We start from the raw sequence: 23,090 nt of genomic DNA, 5'->3' as shown, positions 1-23,090 counted from the left end.
ACGATCATCATAAGCTGTAAATTACACTTATATGAACAAAGGTTCCTTCCAGTCTTTATTGTGTATTCTCATCTGTATGGATTTATAATGCTGCAGATATGTGGTAGAACCTCCAGTTTCCAATTTGGTTCTAATATAGCTGTTTCGAAATGTGATACTTGAAGACACCTTTACAGTCCATGGGCTATATTTACTTTTGTAAATGACTCTCTCGCCAGGTTGGTTCTGATCATTTAAAGCAGCACTAAAGTATGCCAGGCTTCACACTGAGGGGCAGATGTATGAAGCAGCAATAAGGGAGGAGAAGTGAGCCAGAGGAGACTTGGCCCATGGCAACCAATCAGCACTGAAGTAACATCTATAATTTGAATAATATAAATGTATACAGAGCAGCTGTTTGGTTGCTATGGGCCACTTCTCCTCTGACTCACTTGTCCCTTATCACTGCTTCATACATCTACCCCTTAATATTAGTGCCACTTTAAGTAGGCTTACTATACTATCCCTTTAAATCGGAAACACTTATGAATTACACAGGTTCTGGCTGATAAAACCAGGTGAAATGCAGGCCAACCACAGATCCTTTGTAATTAATGAGTGCCCTGGTTTTAAGAATAGTATAATGAGTCTAGCTTTAAGTTTTTAGCTACATAAAAATAGACACATCATAAAAAAAAGCCCCATGTTTTAAGGATAACCATGCTCGTGCATAAATTACTTAATTAGTACACCAGTTAGCTTGATTAGAACATCTGGTTAGATATCTATCAAAGCTGGACTGTTCATTTATGTTGGGGACAGAGTTTGGGAAAACCTGGTGCAGTGTATACCAGCTAATTGTAGAGTTTATGGGACTTCCAAGTTAAGCATATTTATATTCTGCTACATTATAACATGTTTAATTAAGGAATGGTTAATGTCTTATCTTTTTAATAATGTGCATTTAATGCACTGGCTCTGATCTCCTGTCTGTTATGCTATCAATTATAAAAGTACTTATCCAAGTTTTATGATGTTTTATTTCAATAAAACTTTGCAAGCCTTTCCTATGACCTTTCTTTGTTCTTTCATATAGATTATGAATTTAATTTCACCATTTTAGTTGTCATTTTGGTAGGTTCTTTTGATATATTTAGACATAATTTGATTTAACGCTGTCTTGTTTTTTATTACCCCCTTTGCTATATTAAAAAAAAAATTGTTAATTCAAAATTGGTGCCTGGATGTGTGCATTGCTATAAATAGGGGAAAAGGTAATGAAATCTGATTATCAGACTTCGACATGCAGAAAATGGGGTGCGGTTAGCACATAAACATACATGAACTGATGTATGGAATACTGTATATAGTATGAACTGGATGGTTTAAACCCAGGATAGCAGCATATAACAGCCACTGGTGGAACCTGGGACTCTGCATTAGTCATTACTGTCTGCCCCTAAGTTCCTATTGGCTATTATAGACACAGTGCTGCCGATTCCCGGGCACATATATTACATAAATCTTCTGTATGTGTATATGTGCTAACTGGCTCCACTTTGCATTCCAAGGGTTGCAGCCGCCACAGCTGATTATATAAAAGAAGGGGAGTTTCATCTACCTCTTCCTTATGATTTGTTCCTGTCTAAGATAAGACATATAAACATCAGTTCGTATATATTTCTTAATATCCCTTAGGCCAGTGTACAAAAAATTGCGGTAGTACTGCATTTTTTCAATATATATACCAATGGAATAATCATGTAAAAATGTAATAAAGTTAACTGACAGGGACATCAGTAGCAATAACCACTGTCCCTGCATGTTACATGCTCGGCATATCGGAGGTGGCCTTCACATATGTGAAAGTTTCTCACATGGAACCTAACACTGCACCTGAGCACAACCTGAACACAATGTCAGATTCTGCAGCAGAAGGCATATTGGGGAGCTGGTCACACACCGTGGTAGACCACAATAAAATTGATACTGTAGCCCCTATTCTTGTGTATGCCTATTTCCCTATAGATTGTTAGCCTGTAAAGAGATAAAGTGGTGATAAAGCTGTGATAAAGTGGAAGTGTGATAACACACCATCCTATCAACTTCTAACTGTCATTTTTCAAACACGGCTGGTTGGCTAGTGTGTGCAGGTGGGATTATGGGTCATTGCCCAAAAAGAAGGTCTGTTTACCTTAAATCAAGATGGTTAATGAGTATAATTAAATGCTTAATGAACGCATTTGTGAATTTATATAGGAAAACGCTGATTTGAGTTATTTGTTAATTAGTCAGATTGGCTCAGGGCATAATCTGAAAAGTTTCCAAATGCTTTTCAGATATGCAGATTTTACACTAGCTGACAACTTCTGATTGGTAGATTATACAGCTGAAGGTGATAGGTGTTTTTTCATTTCCCATGAATATATTATGATTTTATGAGTTGGGCTTAATACTATTTACATATACCTTATGTAAACCAGGCATGTATGGTATGGGTGCAGATCTTATCATTTTCATTTTGCAACTCTGCATATCCCTGGAATTGGATTTGCACTTTCAATGTAATGCCTTTCACACCTGCAATCTAACACAACTGCTTTCATGTCCATCACCAGGCAGTTACAGTATATGCATTTTCATATGATGTTTGCATTACTGAGATAAGAAAAAACAAAGGCCAAATAGGCATGAGAGGAGTTAAGACTCTTAGGTTTTTTCTATTCAGGTCCGGTGACAAGCTTGTCACTGGGCAGTGATGGTTAATGTTGTACTGTCAATCGTGTATTATAGCCAATCTCAGCTAGGGGAGTTTCCCTCAGGGAAAGTGTTTAAATATGAGTTTTTATAAGAGCAAGATCTCTTGGGTAGTCTTTGCAGAGGTCCTTCCCCCGCCCCCCCCCCCCCCCCCCCGTTTTGCTTTCCTTACTTGTCAATGGTATTATATGTGTTGGATGCGCAGCCGGGTGGGAGAACACTGCATTTTCATGGCTTTTAGTACGTACAGTATATGATCATTGCAGGACACCTACCCTTGAATCATTGGCGAGTTTGTCCTTCTCAGTGTGAGGGGAGCCGGGCATTTCTTGTGTGTTAAATGCCCGGTTTGGTCCATGAGGTGTTAGGTGAGTCCCCACCATGATAGATGATAGATTTTAGTTGTCCTCGGGCATGGCCCAACATAAGCAAAGCTGGAGCGATGATGCAGCATCTCCTGTCCACCTTTTCCTTATTATGTCAATTACTAATTTGAATAAAAAGCTGTAACTTTTAATGTGTCCACATCATTTATTTTGCATCTACTTTAGGTTTTACAAGGTGGGATGCAAAGGTTACAGAGATTACCACAGGGTTTGTTTTTAGGGTTATGGTTCTAAGATTATGCGTTAGGGATTCAAGCTTGGATTGTTTTAATAGAAATAAACTAATGTAGCTCTTAATGCAATGCAAGTTATTGAGAGGTTTATGTAGGATATGGCCAGAGAAAATCAGACTTGTCCCTAAGGATCAGGGCTTAAAGTGGTCCTGTAGAGGTGATGGAACTCATTTCCCATGCGCATACCCCCCCCCTCCGGCGCGTGCCCCCAACTGAGATCGGGCCAGTGCCAGGGTTTTCAGCACCCCCTTACAAACAACAAATTTGTGCTTTACCTGCCATGCTTTATAAAGGGACAGTAGTCTCACAATAGTGTCCCAATTCCAATTATGCCACATGTAGTGTCCCTGATTCATATTACACCACATAGTAATCACATTATGACACACAGCAGTGTCCCTTATTCAAGTTACGCTACACAGTAGTACTCTTTATACATTTACTGTATGTCACACATACATGTATAAGGAGAACATATTGTCTTCAGCATGCACAAATCTTGCTTCTTTTAGTGGCTTTTCTTCACGTCAGTGTCAGTGACCGGATGACATCACATACGCCTTGACAGAAAAGGAAGTCGTTGGGACAGGTTTTCTGTTGGAATTACTACGCAGGACTGTGGTGGAGGGGGAACTAAGTTCCCCTTACCATTAGAGGTGGTGGAACTCAGTTCCACCCAGTTCCCCCCCACTTTAACCCCTGCTAAGGATCATTTAATTAATGAAACCTTATGTCTGCGGGAGTGTCAGCAGAGTTTGAGCACTTCTTGGTAACTTATATTAATTACATTTGTTATAATGGTATTACACTAGGGTTGTGTGTGGGTTTTTTGCTCACTACAGTCTGTTGTCTGCTGCATTATCCATGTACTTTTTTAATTACATTCTGTAATTGCATTTAGTGAATATAGTTAATGAAGCTTAGGTATGCTTTTTATGTAGAATACCGTTTGTTGGCAATTATTTTAGTAGAGAAGATGCTTGGGGATTATTATGATGGAGAAAGTTATGAAGAGTGAAATCTGTAAATGAAAAATAAATGGCTGCGGAAAATACCAATGGCTTGACAGGTCCAAAGGGGTAAATTTACTAACTTGTGTTTCCAGAAGTGAGAGATGTTGCCTGTAGAAATCAATCAGATTCTAATCATCATTTATCTAGCACCATCTATAGCAGCGGTTCACAAAATGTGAGTGCTGACCCAAAAGTTGGTCCACTCATAACCGTCTTAGCATGGGGTTGCGACTCCATGTTGCGGACTGTCAGGCTAATTGACTCCTCTGATCTCTCTGCCAGTGATCCAAGGAGTTTGAAAAATCAGTTGAATTGTACTGTATGTTTCTTCAGACTCCTTGGATCCCTGGATTACCGGTCTGCCCCACTCCAGTGCTCTGCATCCAGCCCAGCAGCAGTTGTTGCTACCACTGCCAAAAGCAGGCTGCACTCCTAGATCTTGCAGCAGGGGAGGGTCGCAGGGAAAGACTCATAAAGTAAACACCGACTGCCTCCCTATTCCATTGCCCTGTCCATCCTCTTCCATTCCCCATTACCAACTGCCTCCCTGTCGCATTAACTGTCACTCATTTGTTTTGTGCCTCATCAATGCTACTGTGGATGTGTGGTCTGTTGACTGCATGTGTGGCGGCCATTATGCGGTAGCTTGCTGGGTTCCTGTAATAATTTTTATTGTCTGATGGAGTCCCAGAGCAAAATAGTTTGAGTACCCCTGTTCTAGAGGAAAATAGCTTGATTCTGATTGGTTGCTGTGCCTGTGAGCAATATCTCTCACTTCTAGAAACTATGAGTGAGATTTAATAGGATGAGATATTCAGAAAGTGAGAGATTTGGTAAGAAATCTCCACTTTTTTTTAAAACGGCAATCATTTACACTGCAAAACCAGTTTGTTTTTGCAGTGTGAAAAATTGCCGCTTTAAAAAAACCTGGAGATTTCTTACCAAATCTCTCACTTTCTGAAACTCTCATCCTATTAAATCTCACCATCACACTTTAGCCCAAATGGTGAACCTGACTTTTATTTCCTAGTATAAAAGTTACATTCTTAGGGGGAGCTAAAAGTTACATTCTGAGGGGGAGCTAAATTCTTCCATGTTTATCCAGATTTTATCTTTTCCTGTCAGAATTTCAGCAGCTTTCCCTTTGAGCTCAACAGTTATAAGAGAACACTGTACACAAAATTAGTATTCACTCCCTGTCACGGCTCTGTTAATCACAAGATGTTAGTGTATGTCTATAGCTGGGTGATAGACAAGGGACATGCATTTGTTTCACTTAATTGTAGGTTTCGGATGGATGAACCGATCTAAAATGAGTTTCACCTGAATGTGCGGAGCTGGTCATGCAGAGCAAACTATAATCAGGGCGATATTTTTGCTATCACACAGGATAAATTGTGTATGGAAACCAGACAGCTGTTGCTACAGAGTACATATTATTTTGCAGTCTTTCTTTTACAAGGTGTTTTTGTAAATACTGTATGGTCACCTTTTAGAAGATAGCAATAAATCAATAGCACTAGCCTGCATTGTTCAATTGCTGTGTTTTTAACACAAGAGAATAGCATAGAATAGAATAGAATAGAATCAACTTTATTGGCCATGTGTGATTGCGCACACTAGGAATTTTTTGTGGATTACAGTGCAGCATCAGCGGGGATGAAATGGGGGGGGGGACGACGACACATTACATGCATACCATTGAGACATTTTACACATTCCATTGAGACATTAAACGCATTACATTGAGAGCATTAAGACATCACTTGCGGGGAACACATGCCCGTCAAGCTGCACAGCGCCTAGGCAGCCATCAGCGGCGCCACTGGTCGTTGCAGCAGCCAGGTAGGTAGCAATATAAGCAGGGACAGTACAGTTATCACACAGGGAACACATACCTGCCGAGCTGCACAGCGCCTAGGCAGCCATCAGCGGCGCCACTGGTCGTTGCAGCAGCCAGGTAGCAGTATAAGCAGGGACAGTACAGTTATCACATGGGAACACATACCCGCCGAGCTGCACAGCGCCTAGGCAGCCATCAGCGGCGCCACTGGTCGTTGCAGCAGCCAGGTGGGTAACTGTATGAGGTAACAGTATGAGCAAAGACAGCACAGTTGTAACAGAGACAGTACAGTTATCACACAGGGGACACGGGATACGTATGGCTGAGTGCACAGTTCCTAGGCAGCCATTGCGGCGCCATCTTGAATCTTCCTGTAGGGAGAGCCGTGGGCGGCATGGATGGTGGTGGCAAGAGAATAGCATGGAACTGCATGTGAAAATAAAATCCATTCTATGCAGTGTTTCCTACAAATTTGCATAGATTTGCTTCTTGGTTGGTGTTAGTCATTGTACTTGTTCATTTTTTTCTATGGGAGCACCTTGTGTACTTACCTGCTATGGATTAGCAAGAGCCATTACATTAGCATTCAAATAACATCTTCATTACAATGGCTAGCTATTTCATTAGGGTTTTGCAATACATGTACAAGAAGATTAAGTGAAAAAAATAGTCCATTAACAGTACAGTACTTTAAGGAAATAATCAGTAAAGATCACTTTTCTACTCGCTCATCACTAAGAGTCCATGTACAATTGAAGCTTAATACATACCGTATTAATATTCCTTGTTTCTAGGACATGCAGCAATAAGGAAATGTTCGTTTTTGTGGGTCATTCAACATTTTTTTCTATATGCCCCTAGAGAGATACTACAGTACCTTTCTGAATATCAGTGCACAGTATGATTCACTTTCTAATCAGAGCATACGAAACAACTGTTGAGTCAGAAGTGTATTAATGGGTCATGCGGTAAAAGCTCAGTTTTCAGGGTCTTACCTCATTTGCCGTATATACTGTATTAAGTGCGGCAATCGCAAACTTTGGTGCAGAGTACAGTGACCAAACCCAGGCATTGGGATTGACAGGAATCCTGGAATTTGGCCCCAAAATTGCCTGGATTTGAATTTCGGGATTAGACTGTGCATGTGCAGTCTAATGCTGGGCAGTGCCTGAGCACTCATTCAGACTCTGCCCAGCTGTTCCTGTCCCGGCTGTGCAGCTCAGAGATCACACTGTGCAGCCCACCAGTCTCACCCATGCACTGCCACTCTCCAGTTTCTGCTGCTCTCCAGTTCCGGCCTCACAGCCAGTGATGTACTGATGGTCCATGCAGCACCGCTATGTGAGTAACGGTGCAAGGCATGGAGTTTGGGTGGCATGGGCATTTTTTTTATTAGGGGGGGCAATCCCAGGATTCCAAGAAATCCCGGGATTGAGCATTTTTCAATTTTGGGATTGAAAAAATGCCCCGGGATTGGCATCCCTAGTGCGGAGGGTAACGCTAGCTATTGCATTACCCTATAGAAGCTTATGGACTTCTTTCCGCATCCATGGTGTAGAGCAGGCATTCCCAACCATGGTCCTCAAGGCACACCAACAGTGCAGGTTTTGTAGATATCCAGGCTTGAGCCCAGGTGACTTAATCAGTATCTGAGGGATTCTGATTAAACCGTCTGTGCTGAAGCCTGGATATCACTAAAAACTGCACTGTTGGTGTGCCTTGAGGACCGTGGTTGGGAATGCCTGGTGTAGAGGGATCAGATCCTTCCCAGCAACTATAGTGACTGCTGCATCCTTCTGCATAAACCCTGGATGTCCAGGTGCTAAAACCCATTGAGCTGCACTTTGTGATACTAATCGCATATGTTAGTATATTATATAAATATATAAGCTATTAATATCAGCATGGTGAGTGGCGGGATGTATGTATTACGCCAGGTTGGTACATCACGTCCATTATTACACATATAGCATAGGTCATTTGACCTATTTAATGCTTGTCAATGTACAGTATCTTATGGATCTTTTATCAGTTTGATTTTTTAGGCTATCTTTGTAAATGAAAGCAGCCAGCATTCAAAAACAAAGTTGATTTCCATTAGTTCAATCAGTACACATGAAATGCATTTTATATAAACAGTAATATCATAGAACATTTTGTTTCATTTAAATGTTAAAATAATTATGGAAATTATCATGACCACATTGATATGTTAGATTTGTTTTAATTCCTAAATAACCCAACATCATTATTCTCCCAAAATACTTGAAATGTTGTTACCTTCAGCTGTTAAATTAGACTAAAGGTATCAAAGGAAATGACTATACATTGCAGCAGTAGAAGCTTACAGTGGCAAACGCAGGATTTTTAGAGGGGGGTTTCCAAATGTAATCCAAAATCTTCAACTCTGCAGTGCATTGGAATAAGTACAGGAGTCTGGGGGAGCGGTAACAGCCCTTAAAATTGGTCTTTTTTATACACTGGACACTGTATGGAATACAGTATTACTATTTATCAGTACATATAGTCTGCTGTTTCAAACATTTAAATAAGATAAGTGGTCTGGAAAAGGTTAAACCTATTATAATCAATACACAAACATAATAGACCCAGTACTGCAAGCTCTAAGCTCACAATCTCCCACTTCATGGTAGGGCTCCTGTCTCTTCCTCCTGGCAGCTGGTCTCTGTTCCATTGTGATGTTTGAGGGCTCAGATCTACACATACAGTAAATGTGGTGGAAGAAGCTGGTACACTGGGGATGTGCAGCAACTCTGCTCCGTCCCTTACACTGCATGGTGTGGTGGCAGCTATAATGGGCAACCAGAACCCCCCCCCCCCTGCGTTTGCCTATGGCTTATATCACGGTGCTTTCAGTATTTGACATTGTTGCAAATTTGATGAGAATTAAGCAGACAAAAGTTTCTAAATCCATGATGCAATGCTTATCGCTATGTCCTTTTTTTAATAGTTAAAATACCTACAAGAAGAACTTATATTGATCCAGATACTTGTGAAGATCCCATGCAAGCTGTCCACTTGTTTGCTAAAGAATTGGATAATTCCAGCATAAAGATTGAAAGAATACTTGGCACAGGTATGTACAGTATAAATTCTAAACACATGGGTCTATTTACTAAGACGTTGAGAGAGATAGTGTGGATGGAAATAAATACCAGTCAATTAGCTTACCATATATTTGTAAAATAGCAGAAGGCGGTTGGCTGGTTCTTTATCTATACACTTTATCTCTCTACAAGGCTTAGCACATATGCCCCTCAGTGTGCATAAAATCCTGAAATTGTAACTTTATCATGTTTTGCACTGATTATGCTCTATAACTGTCCACAATGCATTTCAGTCACATCTCCACTAGCCACTGAGTTTGTGGTAATGTGAAATAGTGTAGGCTAAAGCTGGATACACACTTTCCAATCTTCCTTGTTGGAACGGAAATATGGTAATATCTGGGAAAAAATAAAAACCATTTGCTCCTAAAAGCTTAAAAATGGACAAAACCATAAACTAATTTAACCAAGTTGTCTGAATGACCATTTTTGTCTGGTTTCTATATTTGGGAGCAAACGGTCAATTGTCCTTTGCTCTCAGACATTACCAGATTTTCATTCCAACCAGGCAGATTGGAAAGATATTATAGTGTGTATCCAGCTTAAGTGTAGTGTGAACATGTAAGTAATATTGATATTGAGGGATGTTCTGAGGTGGGAAAATAAAAAGTCCCATTTGGATTAAGGTGGAAAGGGCTGTGAAAGTACCCACTGATAATTAAGAAATGTATATATATGGTGGTGTGATTTTATAGATGTGCACAACTCTTAACCCTTTGAGTGCCATCGTTGCTGTGAGAGGTGTGCAAAGTATCCGCTAAAAATGCCTGCGCCGGTAACAGCGACTGCTCTTTTCTGGATGCAATATTCAAATAAACTTTAATTAATTGACTTGGATGTATTTGTATTTATTTACACTAAAAGAACAGTCACTGTGAGTGCCGCTGGCATTTTTTGTGGATATTTTGAGGATCTCAAATATTTGAGCAATGTTGACACTCAAAGGGTTAATATGGTGAGCATCTGCAATGCTAGTGGGATTGCAGGTGAGATGCATGCAACTATAGGCATTCGCAGCACATTTTATTAGTGGGTGCACTGTCAAAGGGCTGTGTCTAGCACCATAGAGTGGGCATGCCTAACACCGCCCATTGGGTGTGTCTAACCCCGCCAATCAGGCGTGTCTACCATCATCTATTGGCACTCGCTACAATATTAAACGTCTCTCCACACCATGGCCCTTATTCTGGTTGGTGCGGTAATATCCGCGTGCGTTCGTGCCGCCGATGTTTTGTGTCTGCGCATGTGCAGAGGCGTCTCTGCGCATGTGCGAGCGGGGCGTACGGCCAAATCCCGCATGAAATGTGAACACTCCGAACAGGGGGTGGAGAGGGGCGTGAAGGGCTATTTGGGCTCATTACCATATGCGTACGCCCCGCGTTTCATGGGAGTTCCCATGCAAACGCTGGGCGTACGTATGGTAATGCGGCCGTGACGCACGTGTAGGGGGCGGACATATGACATCGCCGGATGTCAGCTGCCCGCCCAGATCTCTGCTTTTGCACGGAAAAATGTCCATGTGGTCTGAGGTTGCGGGAGCTGGCGGAACACTCGGTCCTGCATTCGATGGTCTGCGACCATCGAATGATGGGGGAGGTTCCCTGAGATGGACGAGGCGTATTCCATGAAAAATACACGTGCGGTCCGTTCGGACAGCCTCTTGCCGCGTACGGATGGAGTTGGCGATCCGTATGGAAGGCGGGGTTTCGCACGCACGGTCCTGGCCGCATATTCGAATCCGGCCGCACCGATCAGAATAAGGGCCCATATTATCCTGCCTATTTCAGTTTTAATCTTCTAATTACTCTCTGTAAAAAAAACATAAATGGATGACGCAGGTATGTAGTGGTATGACAATGGTCTAGTACAATGCAAAACACACATAATTGACTTGACTGATGGGCGCTTCTTTTAATTGAATACAGTTCTAAAAAGCAAAAGTCCTTGGTAAAAGGTATTACTGGTACTGCTAGCAGCAGGGAGGTGTTCATAAGGGTGGGCACAGCATTAGGGGGTGCCTGTGCACCCCTAACACTCAATGTGCACACACCTATGAATGCAAATCCTGAATCCGCTTCTATGTGTTTCTTTTCATAGCCTCAGTATCAATTTATATGAAACAAGTAGTATAAAACATTTGTATGTCGATTTTACTTTTTCTCATTTGATTAGGAAAACATTAGAACTCTGTTTCTCACGGACAGTTAATGTAAAATAGATAAACAAAAGTGTACTTTTTAGGTCACAAATGTAACAGTATGAAATGCTCAGCTAGTGTAATTTGACTAGTATACAATTCTAACCTTTAACTTGCAAACATGGCCAGAACCAAGGAGGGGTGACAGGGGCGGTCACCCTGGGCCCCTCACACATTAGGCGCCCCCACACTCTTCCCCTGAATCGCATACACCGCTGGTACTGAAATTGCAGCACATCACAGCCACTGCCAGCCTCGCTGACAGTGGGGAAATCAGAGACATAACTGAATCATGATGTGCTGCAATTTCAGTACCAGTGGTGTATGCGATTTTATAAAGTGGAATTTGCATTTTGTTTTTCAAAAAAATACTAAATCTTCTTTCTCAATTACAATTACAATGCTGAGAGAAAAATTATACTTTTTTTATAACTGATATTATATTACTTGGTACTTATATGTTAGTTGGGCGCCCACTAAGCTATTTGCCTAGTTTTCCGTGTCCCCTCGTGGGGATTGTTGGCTCGCTGCACTCGCCACACTATATAAAATCAACTCCATGCCGACATGGATAGTGGGGGTATGAGCATACTAACTATAGTGGGCGCCCAACTAACATATAAGTACCTATTTCTTTTATTGATAGGGGCCCCAACAAGTTTGTTGTCTAGGGACCCCACAGACCTTAATCCGGAACCATTTGCAAACAACGGAAAGCCCAATTCTCACTCCTGTTGTGTAACCACTTTGGATTTGTGCAATAAATAAAAGCATTCATTTTTGTACTTTGTTGCTTTAATTGCTTCTCTTCTACTGACATACAGTACAGCAGCCAATTATTCATTAAACTTATGTGGCCTTTTACTAGCTCATCCATTGCTAAAAGAAGTGCCACTGCCTCAAGAAGATCTTTCATCACAATTTGAGGACTGCTTATCATCAGAAGTCAAGGGCTTTTAGGAATAGCTGTGAATTCTAAGTTAGTATTAGTACATATCAATTTTAAAGCAAATTCTGTTTCTGTAATTTTTGGGAGAGATGTACTTAGCCTTTAAAGTGATAAAATTATAGTGATAAACCACCAACCAATCAGCTCCTACATGTCATTTTTTAAACACAACCTGTGACAGGACCGTTAGGAGCTGATTGGCTGGTGGTTTATCACTCTCCATGTCATTTACTATATACTCAGTGCTTATATTTTTTTATTATTCCTGCATGTTTAGTTTATTTTTATACTACAGTGTACTTGAATAATAGCGACAGCAGGGGCCTATGAAAAGAGCTGCCATATAAGGTGTACTCTGCAAAATGTTATTGTATATATATATATATATATATATATATATATATATATATATATATATATATATATATATATATATATATATATATAGACATATTCATGCCAAATTAATCAGATCATGCATTCAATGTGGAGCCAAATAATACAATTTGAAGGGCTCCATGTTACCTTAAGTAACCATGGTCAGAATGCAGTATTTTCCAGAATACTGTACATTCTAGTTTACTTTTATCTGATTTTTATCATCCTCAGTGATCATTTTAATGATGTCAAACACTTCCCAATTGTCTGCCACCTTAGTTATAATAAGTACTGATTAGACACAACACATACTGGACCTTATTCTGGTCCATGCATAGTTCAAAATGTTTTTGAACTGCGCATGCGCATTTCTGCACATGTGCATGCGCTGTGTGCGAGCAGCCACAACAGATTGTTCGCCGGGTGCTCACACATAAGATTTCGGCGGGGGGCATCGGGAGGCGGGCCGGGGGATGTGGCCATGGGAATGTCCAGCGTTTTGCTGGCATTCCCATGGTAATCACTCAGTGAAACAGCTTCCGGGGGCTGGCAGTTGACATCACTGAATGTCAGCTGCCCGCCATGTTCCCACAAGAACACACGCAAAGTGAAAACACCTGAGAGTGTCTTAGTTTTGCATGTACAGATGTAGCTCCTGCCATCCTTGGCCAGGGCTCTCCAGACCCTCCCCACTGGGGAGCGCCTGCGGACAGGGTCTACACTGAACTGGGCCGTACGTGCGTCTCACACACAAGCGCGTCCCAGTCTCTTGGCGGGGATGCTGAATGTCCCTGCCCATCTCCGCTTCAGGGAGATGGGCAGGGTTAGGGGGGCGCTCGGGGCAGCGAGGGGTACCTGTGGCTATGGCGGAGGAGGTGGCGGGGACTGGAGGCAGGCTCCGTTGCCAGGGGATGCGTGAGCGTCTCGTGCGCGTCCCCCCTGGCGGGATGGCGGGGGATGGCGATAGAATTGCCAGCCCCTGCAAAGATGGGCTGAGCTCCATCTGTACCCACTACGTCATTCGATGGTCTGGGACCATCAAATGATGTAAGTGTTGCCCCATAGGCTACGAATGGATGTTTACGCAAAACAGCCATGAGGGGATCACAGCGTGCGAGGGGAAGCGGGCGGCACTGCTGCCGGTGGGCGGCCTTAACAAGACAGGAAGAGCTGCATGTTAACCAGAGTAACCCCCACTATATGTTGAAATTTGGAAAGAAAGCTACCAATAAGAAAATACATCATATTACCCTGGAAGTGTAACAGTACTCTCAATTGAGATCTTTCTAATCTGTCATGCATGGACCTTCATAACCCACATTGACCAGAAGGTCTACAGCAAATGTTTGAAGAAAGGCCAGTGTGAATAAATAAATCAATTCTCTCGGTACGCCACTCCGGAGCTGAATGCATAACTCTCCTTGAAGAAGGTGATTCAGTTCTAAAGATGTCTGATGTTCAGTAGCGTAGACAATTTGCTGTCTTTTTTCAGTTTATATTCTCATTTACCTGCAGCTAGGATGGCATTAAAGGATGTTGCTGATCTCTCAGTGAGGCACCACATGCTAACATCTGTTTGGAGAGGCTTTTGCAGAAAACTGTCTTGAAATATGCTAAGTTACTAAATGATTTATTGATTTTCATCCACTTTGCCGCTGAAAACTTTAAAGCAAATTAATTCCACTCTTACAACCCTGAAGCTTTAATCACTTGCGCACGCCTAAACTTCAAGCTCGCTACTTCAGGCTTCTGTTTTTTTTAGGTTTTTTTTTTTTTAAAGATAAGTTCATTGTAAGGTTATAGATTTTTTTTAATGACATATAGTGAGATTTGAAGACTTTAACTGATTAAAGCTTATTGCACTGGCAAAGTGCAAGAAGAAGCAAACCATATTTTGGAATTTGTGGAAATACAAAAAATTGTGCATTCTACCGAATGCATTGCAAATTCTGCATACTGTATCAGATTGACAGCAAGAACAACCACAATGCGAGTATGTCTTACTATTATTTCTCAAAATAAAAACTATGAGTCACAAAATATGAAACTGCATCTTTTCTTTGCAAATCCTCTTTTGTGATGTCATATGTATCTGTGTGCATCTACTATATAGATACATTTTAATCCATTCTGTAATATTTGGCAATAGTTGCATCTTTTAAATCAAAAGAGAACATACTATGCTTTATATAATCACACAATAATATGACTGCAGCTCTCCAAAGTTATACTGGAATAGCATGCTTTCTAGGGGAAAGTAACTAAATGAAATAGACAGGATCCATAAGCAGATACTACACAATGTAAATTGATGTTAGATTACCATGGCAATGTTCATATTCTCTAAGCAACGCTGAAATAAATGAACCAAGTAAATGAAGGATGTGGTGATGCTGAGATCACATAGCAACACTGATACACCATAAGCTTCTTTTGATTGGCAATAGTAAGTAATGGGGTCTAAGGAAGTGACATCATCCAGTCACCATAACAATGATGGAAACTAGAGAAGTTGGGGAGAGAATCATGAATTTATTAGGTACTTGTTTCCTAGCACGGCCACAATCTGGAGTAATCGTGTACCTTAAGTTAAGGTACACGATTACCCCGATGGACCCGATTTCCTTTGAAATCAGGTCCATTTGGCCGGCTAGGACAAAATATCGGGGGCATCGCGTCGGTCGGGACCATTAACAATGGTCACGACGCGATGCCCCTGATTTTTCCATCGGTTTCAATGTAAAAATATTTTTTTACATTGAAATAGTGAAAAAAATGTGAAAAATGTGAAATGGGCCAATATGACCCATTTCACATTATAGATGTCCCCGTCGTCACCCCACGATAGACGCCAACCCGAAGCGTGGCGAGCGCAGCGAGCCCGCGAGGGGCGGCGGTGCGCGTCCTCCGACCTTTTCATTCCCCTACTATCCACGTCGGCGTGGAGTTGAGAATAGAATAGTGTGGCGAGCGCAGCGAGCCACCGAGCCCGAAGCGTGGCGAGCGCAGCGAGCCCCGCGAGGGGACGCGGATACCTTCACAGTTATACGCGTCCCTTGGCGGGCTTCACAGGTGTCCGTGGCGACGCGGACACCTGTGAAGTCCGCAAAGGGACGCGTTTACCTGTGAAGGTATCCGTGTCCGCTCGCCACGCTTCGGGCTCGGTGGCTCGCTGCGCTCGCCACACTATTCTATTCTCAACTCCACGCCGACGTGGATAGTAGGGGAATGAAAAGGTCGGAGGACGCGCACCGCCGCCGCTCGCCACGCTTCGGGTTGGCGTCTATCGTGGGGTGGGGTGTACGCTGTTAAATTTGGGGGGTGTTGGGAATATTTTTACACTGAATCCAATGTAAAATCGGGTCCCAGGGACCCGATTTACATTTCATAAAAAAAAAAAATCGGGTCAAAAATCGGTCGGTCGCGTCGATCGCATCGCATGCGACCAAATCGCATGCGATGCGATCGACCCGATTTTTCCGACACGACCACCCCGATGTAAATCGGTGTGGCCGTGCTAGGAAACAAGTACCATTTATTACAATGTTTATTGTTTTATTTGGTCCTAGCTGAAAATCCCTCATTCATGGAGTTAAATCTTCAGGCTATGAAGTCTTGGTCTTTATTTTGTAGCAGGTAAACAGCATACCAGGTAATCAGCTTAAGCAAGGATAGTTACAACATTGCAGCATACAGGTGTCACAGCATAGTACAAACTCTTTAGAAAACTCCAATCATCCTTACGATAGCCTAAACTCCAGCCTATCACTTGGGCAGCTATTCCACCATCAAGAGCAATGACCCTCTGCCCTGGAAACCCTTATATCAGGAGAGCACAGATACTCATAATCAGTCCAGCCCTGATCACATTAGTTTTCCTGCTGCTGCTGTTCTAAAACATGGACCAGATCCTCCACATTATCTTCATGTATAGGTATGCTGTCCCTGCCACATGCATTATCAGTGAGTTGGGTGTACTGTAACTGTCAACATTTTAAATATAATTAACAGCCTAGCATCTCTGATAACACACTCATGAGGTATCTGCCGAGTGTCTTTTTTATTTTTTTATTTATTTTAGGACTGCACCAGTAGGCTTAGGGGGGTATTCAATCCCGGGTCCTGACTGTCGTACTTCCCGACAGTTGGGACCCGGCATATCTTTTTTGGGACTGACCCGCATCCCACCCGACAGTGTCCAAGGGGGGGGGGGGTGGCAGTTGGGAGACCCTCCTGCCCATTGCTGCTCTGCTAAGCCAAGCAGTGGGGGAACACACACTGTGTGCATGTGCATAGCATCTATTCCTGCAGACAGATGGGTTGGCATGGCCAGCAGGTCACACAGCGCTGGCCATCGCCCACAGAAGTGACTATGAGGGCGTTGCTTCCCATTTGTGGTCATTTCTGTGAAACCACACCCCTTTTCTCTGGAGGCTACACCCGATTACTGGGCCCATGTGGGAGTCCTGTGGGAAGAAAATGTTGGGAGGTATGTGAATGCTTAAAAAATGTCCATGACATGTTTGCATCACTTCACTTTTCCATGAAATCCTCATTGCAAGGAACATCGCAGTGGTTTCATAGAGCATGCGCATTGTTAGAGCAGCACAAAAGCAGTTTGACGATAATCGCTCTATTGCAGGTTAATAAGCCATTACATACAAAAATAGGGGCAGATGTATAAAAATACAATTTTCAATCTGTAAATATTGGGTCTCACTGCAGCCTTCAGATGATAAGGAGAGCCTTTATGTAATCAGTCTTCGGCTCTCCTTAATAGCGACCCTGTCATTAAAGGTGTGTCCGCCATATCATACATGGTGGAGAAGTTGTATCAGCACACATGCGCTCTTACCTCTTCTCCCCCATACTGACCCTTTATACATCTGCCCACAGTCAGAAAAAACTTTTGAATTTTAAAATCAGCAAGTGAATTATTAGCTAAACTATCATAAAATCATCAAATTATTTTTCAGATACTCAGAGCTCTCCTTGGAGCTAAAGATTCACAGCATAGATGTGGCCAGTGCAAAGCTAACTTTTACCATCAGGTAATTTCATTATTCTTTCGGTGTTCTGCTTCTTGAAACACATTGCATTGTGTATCCCACAGTGTAATATTGAAAATCCTTGCGGTCTATTTTTCTGCCACTATTGTTCTCTGACACTTTCAGAGAATAATACTACACATCAAAGTATGCAGCATATGCATATTGTGCTTTTTGTGTGAAATTACTATGTTTGTGTTCCGATTTAAATTAATGTATAAGTAGCATCTGTGGTCTGAGTGATTGTAACATTCACTTGCCTGCAGAATAATAATAAATAGCCACCTGTAAGAGGAAAAATGTAACAAGGAATAAAAGAACACAGCAACCTTTGTTCACTGGTTTATTAAATAAAATTACCTCCCCTTCTTTATCCGCTCTATTTCAAATGGAATATACTGTAAAACCTTTATATATATATTCAGTATATATATATATATATATATATATATATACACTCGAGGGTCCGGAACTCCCAGTAACCATGTAATACCCTTAGGACGGGTCCCGGTGCCTTCACTGGGTAAATGAACACAACAACTCTTTGACGTGCGGCACTCAGAAATATACGACGTAGACAGGGTCTCAGCTGAGACCCTGTCTACGTCGTTTATATTTCTGAGTGCCGCACGTCAAAGAGTTGTTATATATATATATATATATATATATACAGCATAGAGATCCGGCACTCAAATAAATAAAGACTTACTAGAGTCCAAAGTAGAGTTCACAAGTGCTGCGGTGCCATCCAAGTGCAAGTCCATATAGGGCCAACAGAAATGGAGGAGGTAGGAGGCGGCACTCAACAGGTTGGTTTAATCAAAGTCCTTTAATCCTACAGTATCGGGGTTACCCCCCGTCGTCAGGGATGGACAGCATATACACAACAATGTACAAAAGAAATGGCATTATATACACCCAAACCCAGAAACAATCCCGCCCACCAAACCCATTAAAAACAAATCAAGCTCACCTGCCGGACATGGGAGCGTCCTACACAGCCAGGTGGGACCGGAAATGTCCCCCCGACAGTAGGTGTCCCTCCGGTCCAGCTGACTACTCTGTCCGCCAATCTCACACCCTACGTGCACCAGCCGGGGAAACACTCTGCCTCTGCAAACGGGGATGGACGACCGGACGCTTCTCAAGACCCCCTTCCTGCCTTCTCCAGTGTGTAACTATCCCCTGCCTTATGTGGACCTTAAATAGCAGCAAGTAAATATGCCAACCACTCCCCCTTATTAATTGCCGGAAGTGATACATTCTTTAATGTAATCATTCAATATCAAATGTGGCCATAGGCTCACCATTATAATTATTGCACATAGACGCTGTTACTCGCATATACATCATTGATCTGTTGCCCCAGATATTCACATAAATCACTTACAGTTAGATGCTGGAGGTGATCTGCACGCCCACTCTGCGTGCGTTTCATTGTGCAGAAGTGTCCGGGCGGAAGTCACTCCTAATTCCGTCACCTCCATCCGCATTACTGTGGGTTACATTTGCATGCTCAGTTAGCCGGGTGGACACACCAAGTGGTATGCACGGCCATTGTTTATCGGGTGGAACGCACGCCCATTGCTCAGTGCGTTTCATCCCATATCCTTTACATAATGTGTACATGGAGCGCATACCTTATTAGACTAAATGATACGCACTGCCATCACTCAGTGCGATCAACTATTTATCAAGCACCTCATTAGACTGGTCAGCTGAGGGGACACATTAGGTGGATCGCATGGCCATTGTTTATCTGATGGAACACACGGCCATTGCTCAGTGCGTTCCATCCCATATCATTTATATAATACATACATGGGGCGCATAGCTATTATTAGACTGAATGATATGCACTGCCATCACTCAGTGCGATCAATTACTTTCCAAGCACCTCATTAGACAGGTTCATATAGCATATGGCTATGCACATGGCCGGCGCCACCACTAGGCAGCTTTAGGCATTTGCCTAGGGCGCCGGCCACTGGAGGGCGGAAAATGGAGCAGGTGTCCTCCCCCCTGGATGGTATGGAGCAGGTTAGCATCAACTTGACGGCCACATTGCCCACCACCCCCCCTCCCGCCCCCCCAGAAGGACACCTGGAGTGACAGGCTGGGGTGACACCCGCGGTAGACACCACACACTGCGTGCAGCATGCCCTGTCTTCCTGGCATGTGGACCCGACAGCAGGATGTGGTATGGAAGTGAGCTGAGCGCTAACTAATCACCCTGCCACGCAGCGCTGCATTGCATCACCCGGCAGCACCCCCCTCCCCGAGCCGTGCCGCACCGCAACACTCCCAGCACACCCCCCCTGCCTGGGGCGCTCCGGCACCTTGCACCGGTTCTGGCTATGCATAACAAATACAATGGTTTATAGAGTGTAATTAGTTCATAAGAATGTATATTTTACCTACGGGTCTCAATCTAGTCATAAATATAACTACTGGCCTCTTCACTATATGCCTATCAAGGTCCACATACTAAGGCACCCAACCAAATTAAAAACAAACGTACATATATGCAAATATCCCAGACGCAACAGTAGCAGACTCTAAATTAGAAGCAGATTGGGTACTTGTTTCCTAGCACGGCCACAGCGATTTCCATCGGGGTGGTCGTGTCGGAAAAATCGCGTTGGTCGCATCGCATGCGATTTGGTCGCATGCGATGCGACCGACGCGACCGACCCGATTTTTTGTATTGAATCAAATGTGAATAGGGTCCCTGGGACCCAATTTTACATTGGATTCAATGTAAAATATTCCCTAGACCCCCAATTTTACAGGGTAAACCCCACCCCACGATTGACGACAACCCGAAGCGTGGCGAGCGCAGCGAGCCCGCAAAGGGGCGGCGGTGCGCGTCCTCCGACCTTTTTATTCCCCTACTATCCCCGTCGGCGTTGAGAATATAAAGTGTGGCGAGCGCAGCGAGCCACCGAGCCCGAAGCGTGGCGAGCGTAGCGTGCCCCGCGAGGGGACGCGTATAACTTCACAGGTATACGCGTCCGCTCGCCACGCTTCAGGCTCGGTGGCTCGCTGTGCTCGCCACACACGCGATGCCCGCGATTTTCCCTTTGCCGGCAAAATGGACCTGATTTCAAAGGAAATCGGGTCAATCGGGTCCATGTGGCCGTTCTAGGAAACAAGTACCGCAGATTATCAGTACATATTTGAGTACTTAACAGGACAAAATTAAAAATTAAAAATTAAGAAAAAATTAAGATAAACTTGGAATCCTTCTGTATTATATCACAAGAACTCAAGATTGACTTCATTCAGCCATTTTGGGGCTATTGTGTCTAACTTCATAAGCCATTTGGACTCCTTTCTCAAAAGTAAAAGTCCCCAGTCTCCCCCTCTCTCCAGGGGGGGCACCCTATCAATAATCATATATGTCATTACTGACACCTGATCTGGGTTCATACCCTCTGGAGGTGAATTTAACAATCATCTCACATATCTTAAGCTCACACTCCTCAAACTTGAGAAAGTGGGCTGCCACTAGTTTGTCAGTTACAGACGTGGCATAAGCAAATCGAATTGAGGACCGGTGCTGGTTCATCCACTCTCTAAAGGTACGTATTGTCTTGCCCACATATGTAAGTACACATGGGCATTTCAAAATGTACACCACATGTTCCATGGTGCAGACCAAGTGGTGCCGTATTTGTATTTTCAAACCAGAGTGGGGGTGACAGAACGTGCTTCCTGTACTTAAAGCCCTGCAAGTCATGCATTGCAGACATCTGAAAGCAGCCTGTCTTCTTTTTTAGCCAACTTTCCCCTCCTCGGGTGTAGCGCATATTGGGTCGCATCAGAATGTCCTTGAGGTTTTGACCTCTTTTGGCCCCTATTAATGGAGAAGCACTGGCTACCCCTTTAAAGGCAGTATCGGTTGCCAATATTGGCCAATGTTTCTTAATTGCACTGGTGACTTTGTTGTACCCACTGTCGCACTTCATTACCAGTGTCATTCGTTCCTTAGACGCTTTTGTTTTTCTAGTGACATCAGGATTTGCATGGATCTTCCTGCATTGGTACTTGTTTCCTAGCACGGCGCCCACGATTTTCATCTTATGCCATCGTTTTATCGCATCGCATGCGACCCGATCGCATGCGATCTGATGCAATCAGACCCGATTTTTTAATTGTACAGGCACCCTGATGGGTGATTAATATGTTAAATACACCCCCATTGTTAACGCCACCCCCACTATGAACGCCAACCCGAAGTGTGGCGAGCGCAGCGAGCCCGTGAGGGGCTGGCGGTATGCGTCCTCTGACCTTTTCATACCCCCACTATCCACTTCGGCGTGGAGTTGATTTTATATAGTGTGGCGAGCGCATCGAGCCACCGAGCCCGAAGCGTGGCGCGGATTACTACACATGTATTCCGCGTCCAATCACCACGCTTTGGGCTCGGTGGCTCGCTGCGCTTGCCACATTATATAAAATCAACTCCACACCGACGTGGATAGTGGGGGTATGAAAAGGTTGGAGGACGCGTACCGCCGTCGCTCGACACACTTCGGGTTGGCATTGATAGTGGGGGTGGCGTTAACAATGGGGGTGCAATTAACATAGTAATCACCCATCAGGGTGACTGTACAATAAAAAATCGCATCGCATGCCATTGTAGTGGCATGCAATGCGACGCAATATTAAATTGTACAGTTCGGGTCTTAGGACCCGAAAATCGGGTCCCATCGCATACCTTAATTAGTAGTATGCGATGGCATACGATGGGTGCCATGCTAGGAAACAAGTACCATTGCATTTCTGCCTGAGATGGTTCTGAGTTATTACGCAGTACCCTAAGGAACTGAGAAACCGGCTAATTTGACATAAGCTTCTCTGGATGGGGACTACTGGCCCATAACATGGCATTTCTGTCTGTAGGCTTTCTATAGAGAGTATGCTCCAGATGTGAGTGACTTGCCCAGGGGCCCCAGGTGTAAAAGGGTCCTTTTTCCAGGGATACCAGAATCTTGAATATCGGCCCTGGGGAACTGGAGGTATCCAACTTCAAAGCAGCAGTCAACATCTGACCTGTTCATTTCAATTCCCAGTCATATTTCTCAGGTTCTCTCTGACTTAGAGTTTTTCTGAGAGTATATTCCAAATGCTGGGACTCTCTCCTTTCTGCCGTCACTAGCAGCTTGTCTCTGTC

The 23,090-nt window shown here is 43.4% G+C and overlaps 1 protein-coding gene across 1 annotated transcript in view; it reads left to right on the top strand.

Annotated features, from left to right (window-relative positions):
* The window catches only part of EPHA10 (EPH receptor A10), a 545,244-nt gene that overhangs the window by 471,669 nt on the left and 50,485 nt on the right, over positions 1-23,090 (top strand). The window contains exon 10 of the mRNA XM_083173569.1: positions 9,183-9,308. Within this exon, the coding sequence (XP_083029695.1) occupies positions 9,183-9,308 (126 nt within the window). The remainder of the gene's footprint in view (positions 1-9,182; positions 9,309-23,090) is intronic.

Source organism: Crinia signifera, chromosome 2 (genome assembly GCF_055691185.1).
Source record: "Crinia signifera chromosome 2, ASM5569118v1, whole genome shotgun sequence".
NCBI lineage: Eukaryota > Metazoa > Chordata > Amphibia > Anura > Myobatrachidae > Crinia > Crinia signifera.
This window is presented reverse-complemented; position numbering and strand designations above follow the sequence as displayed.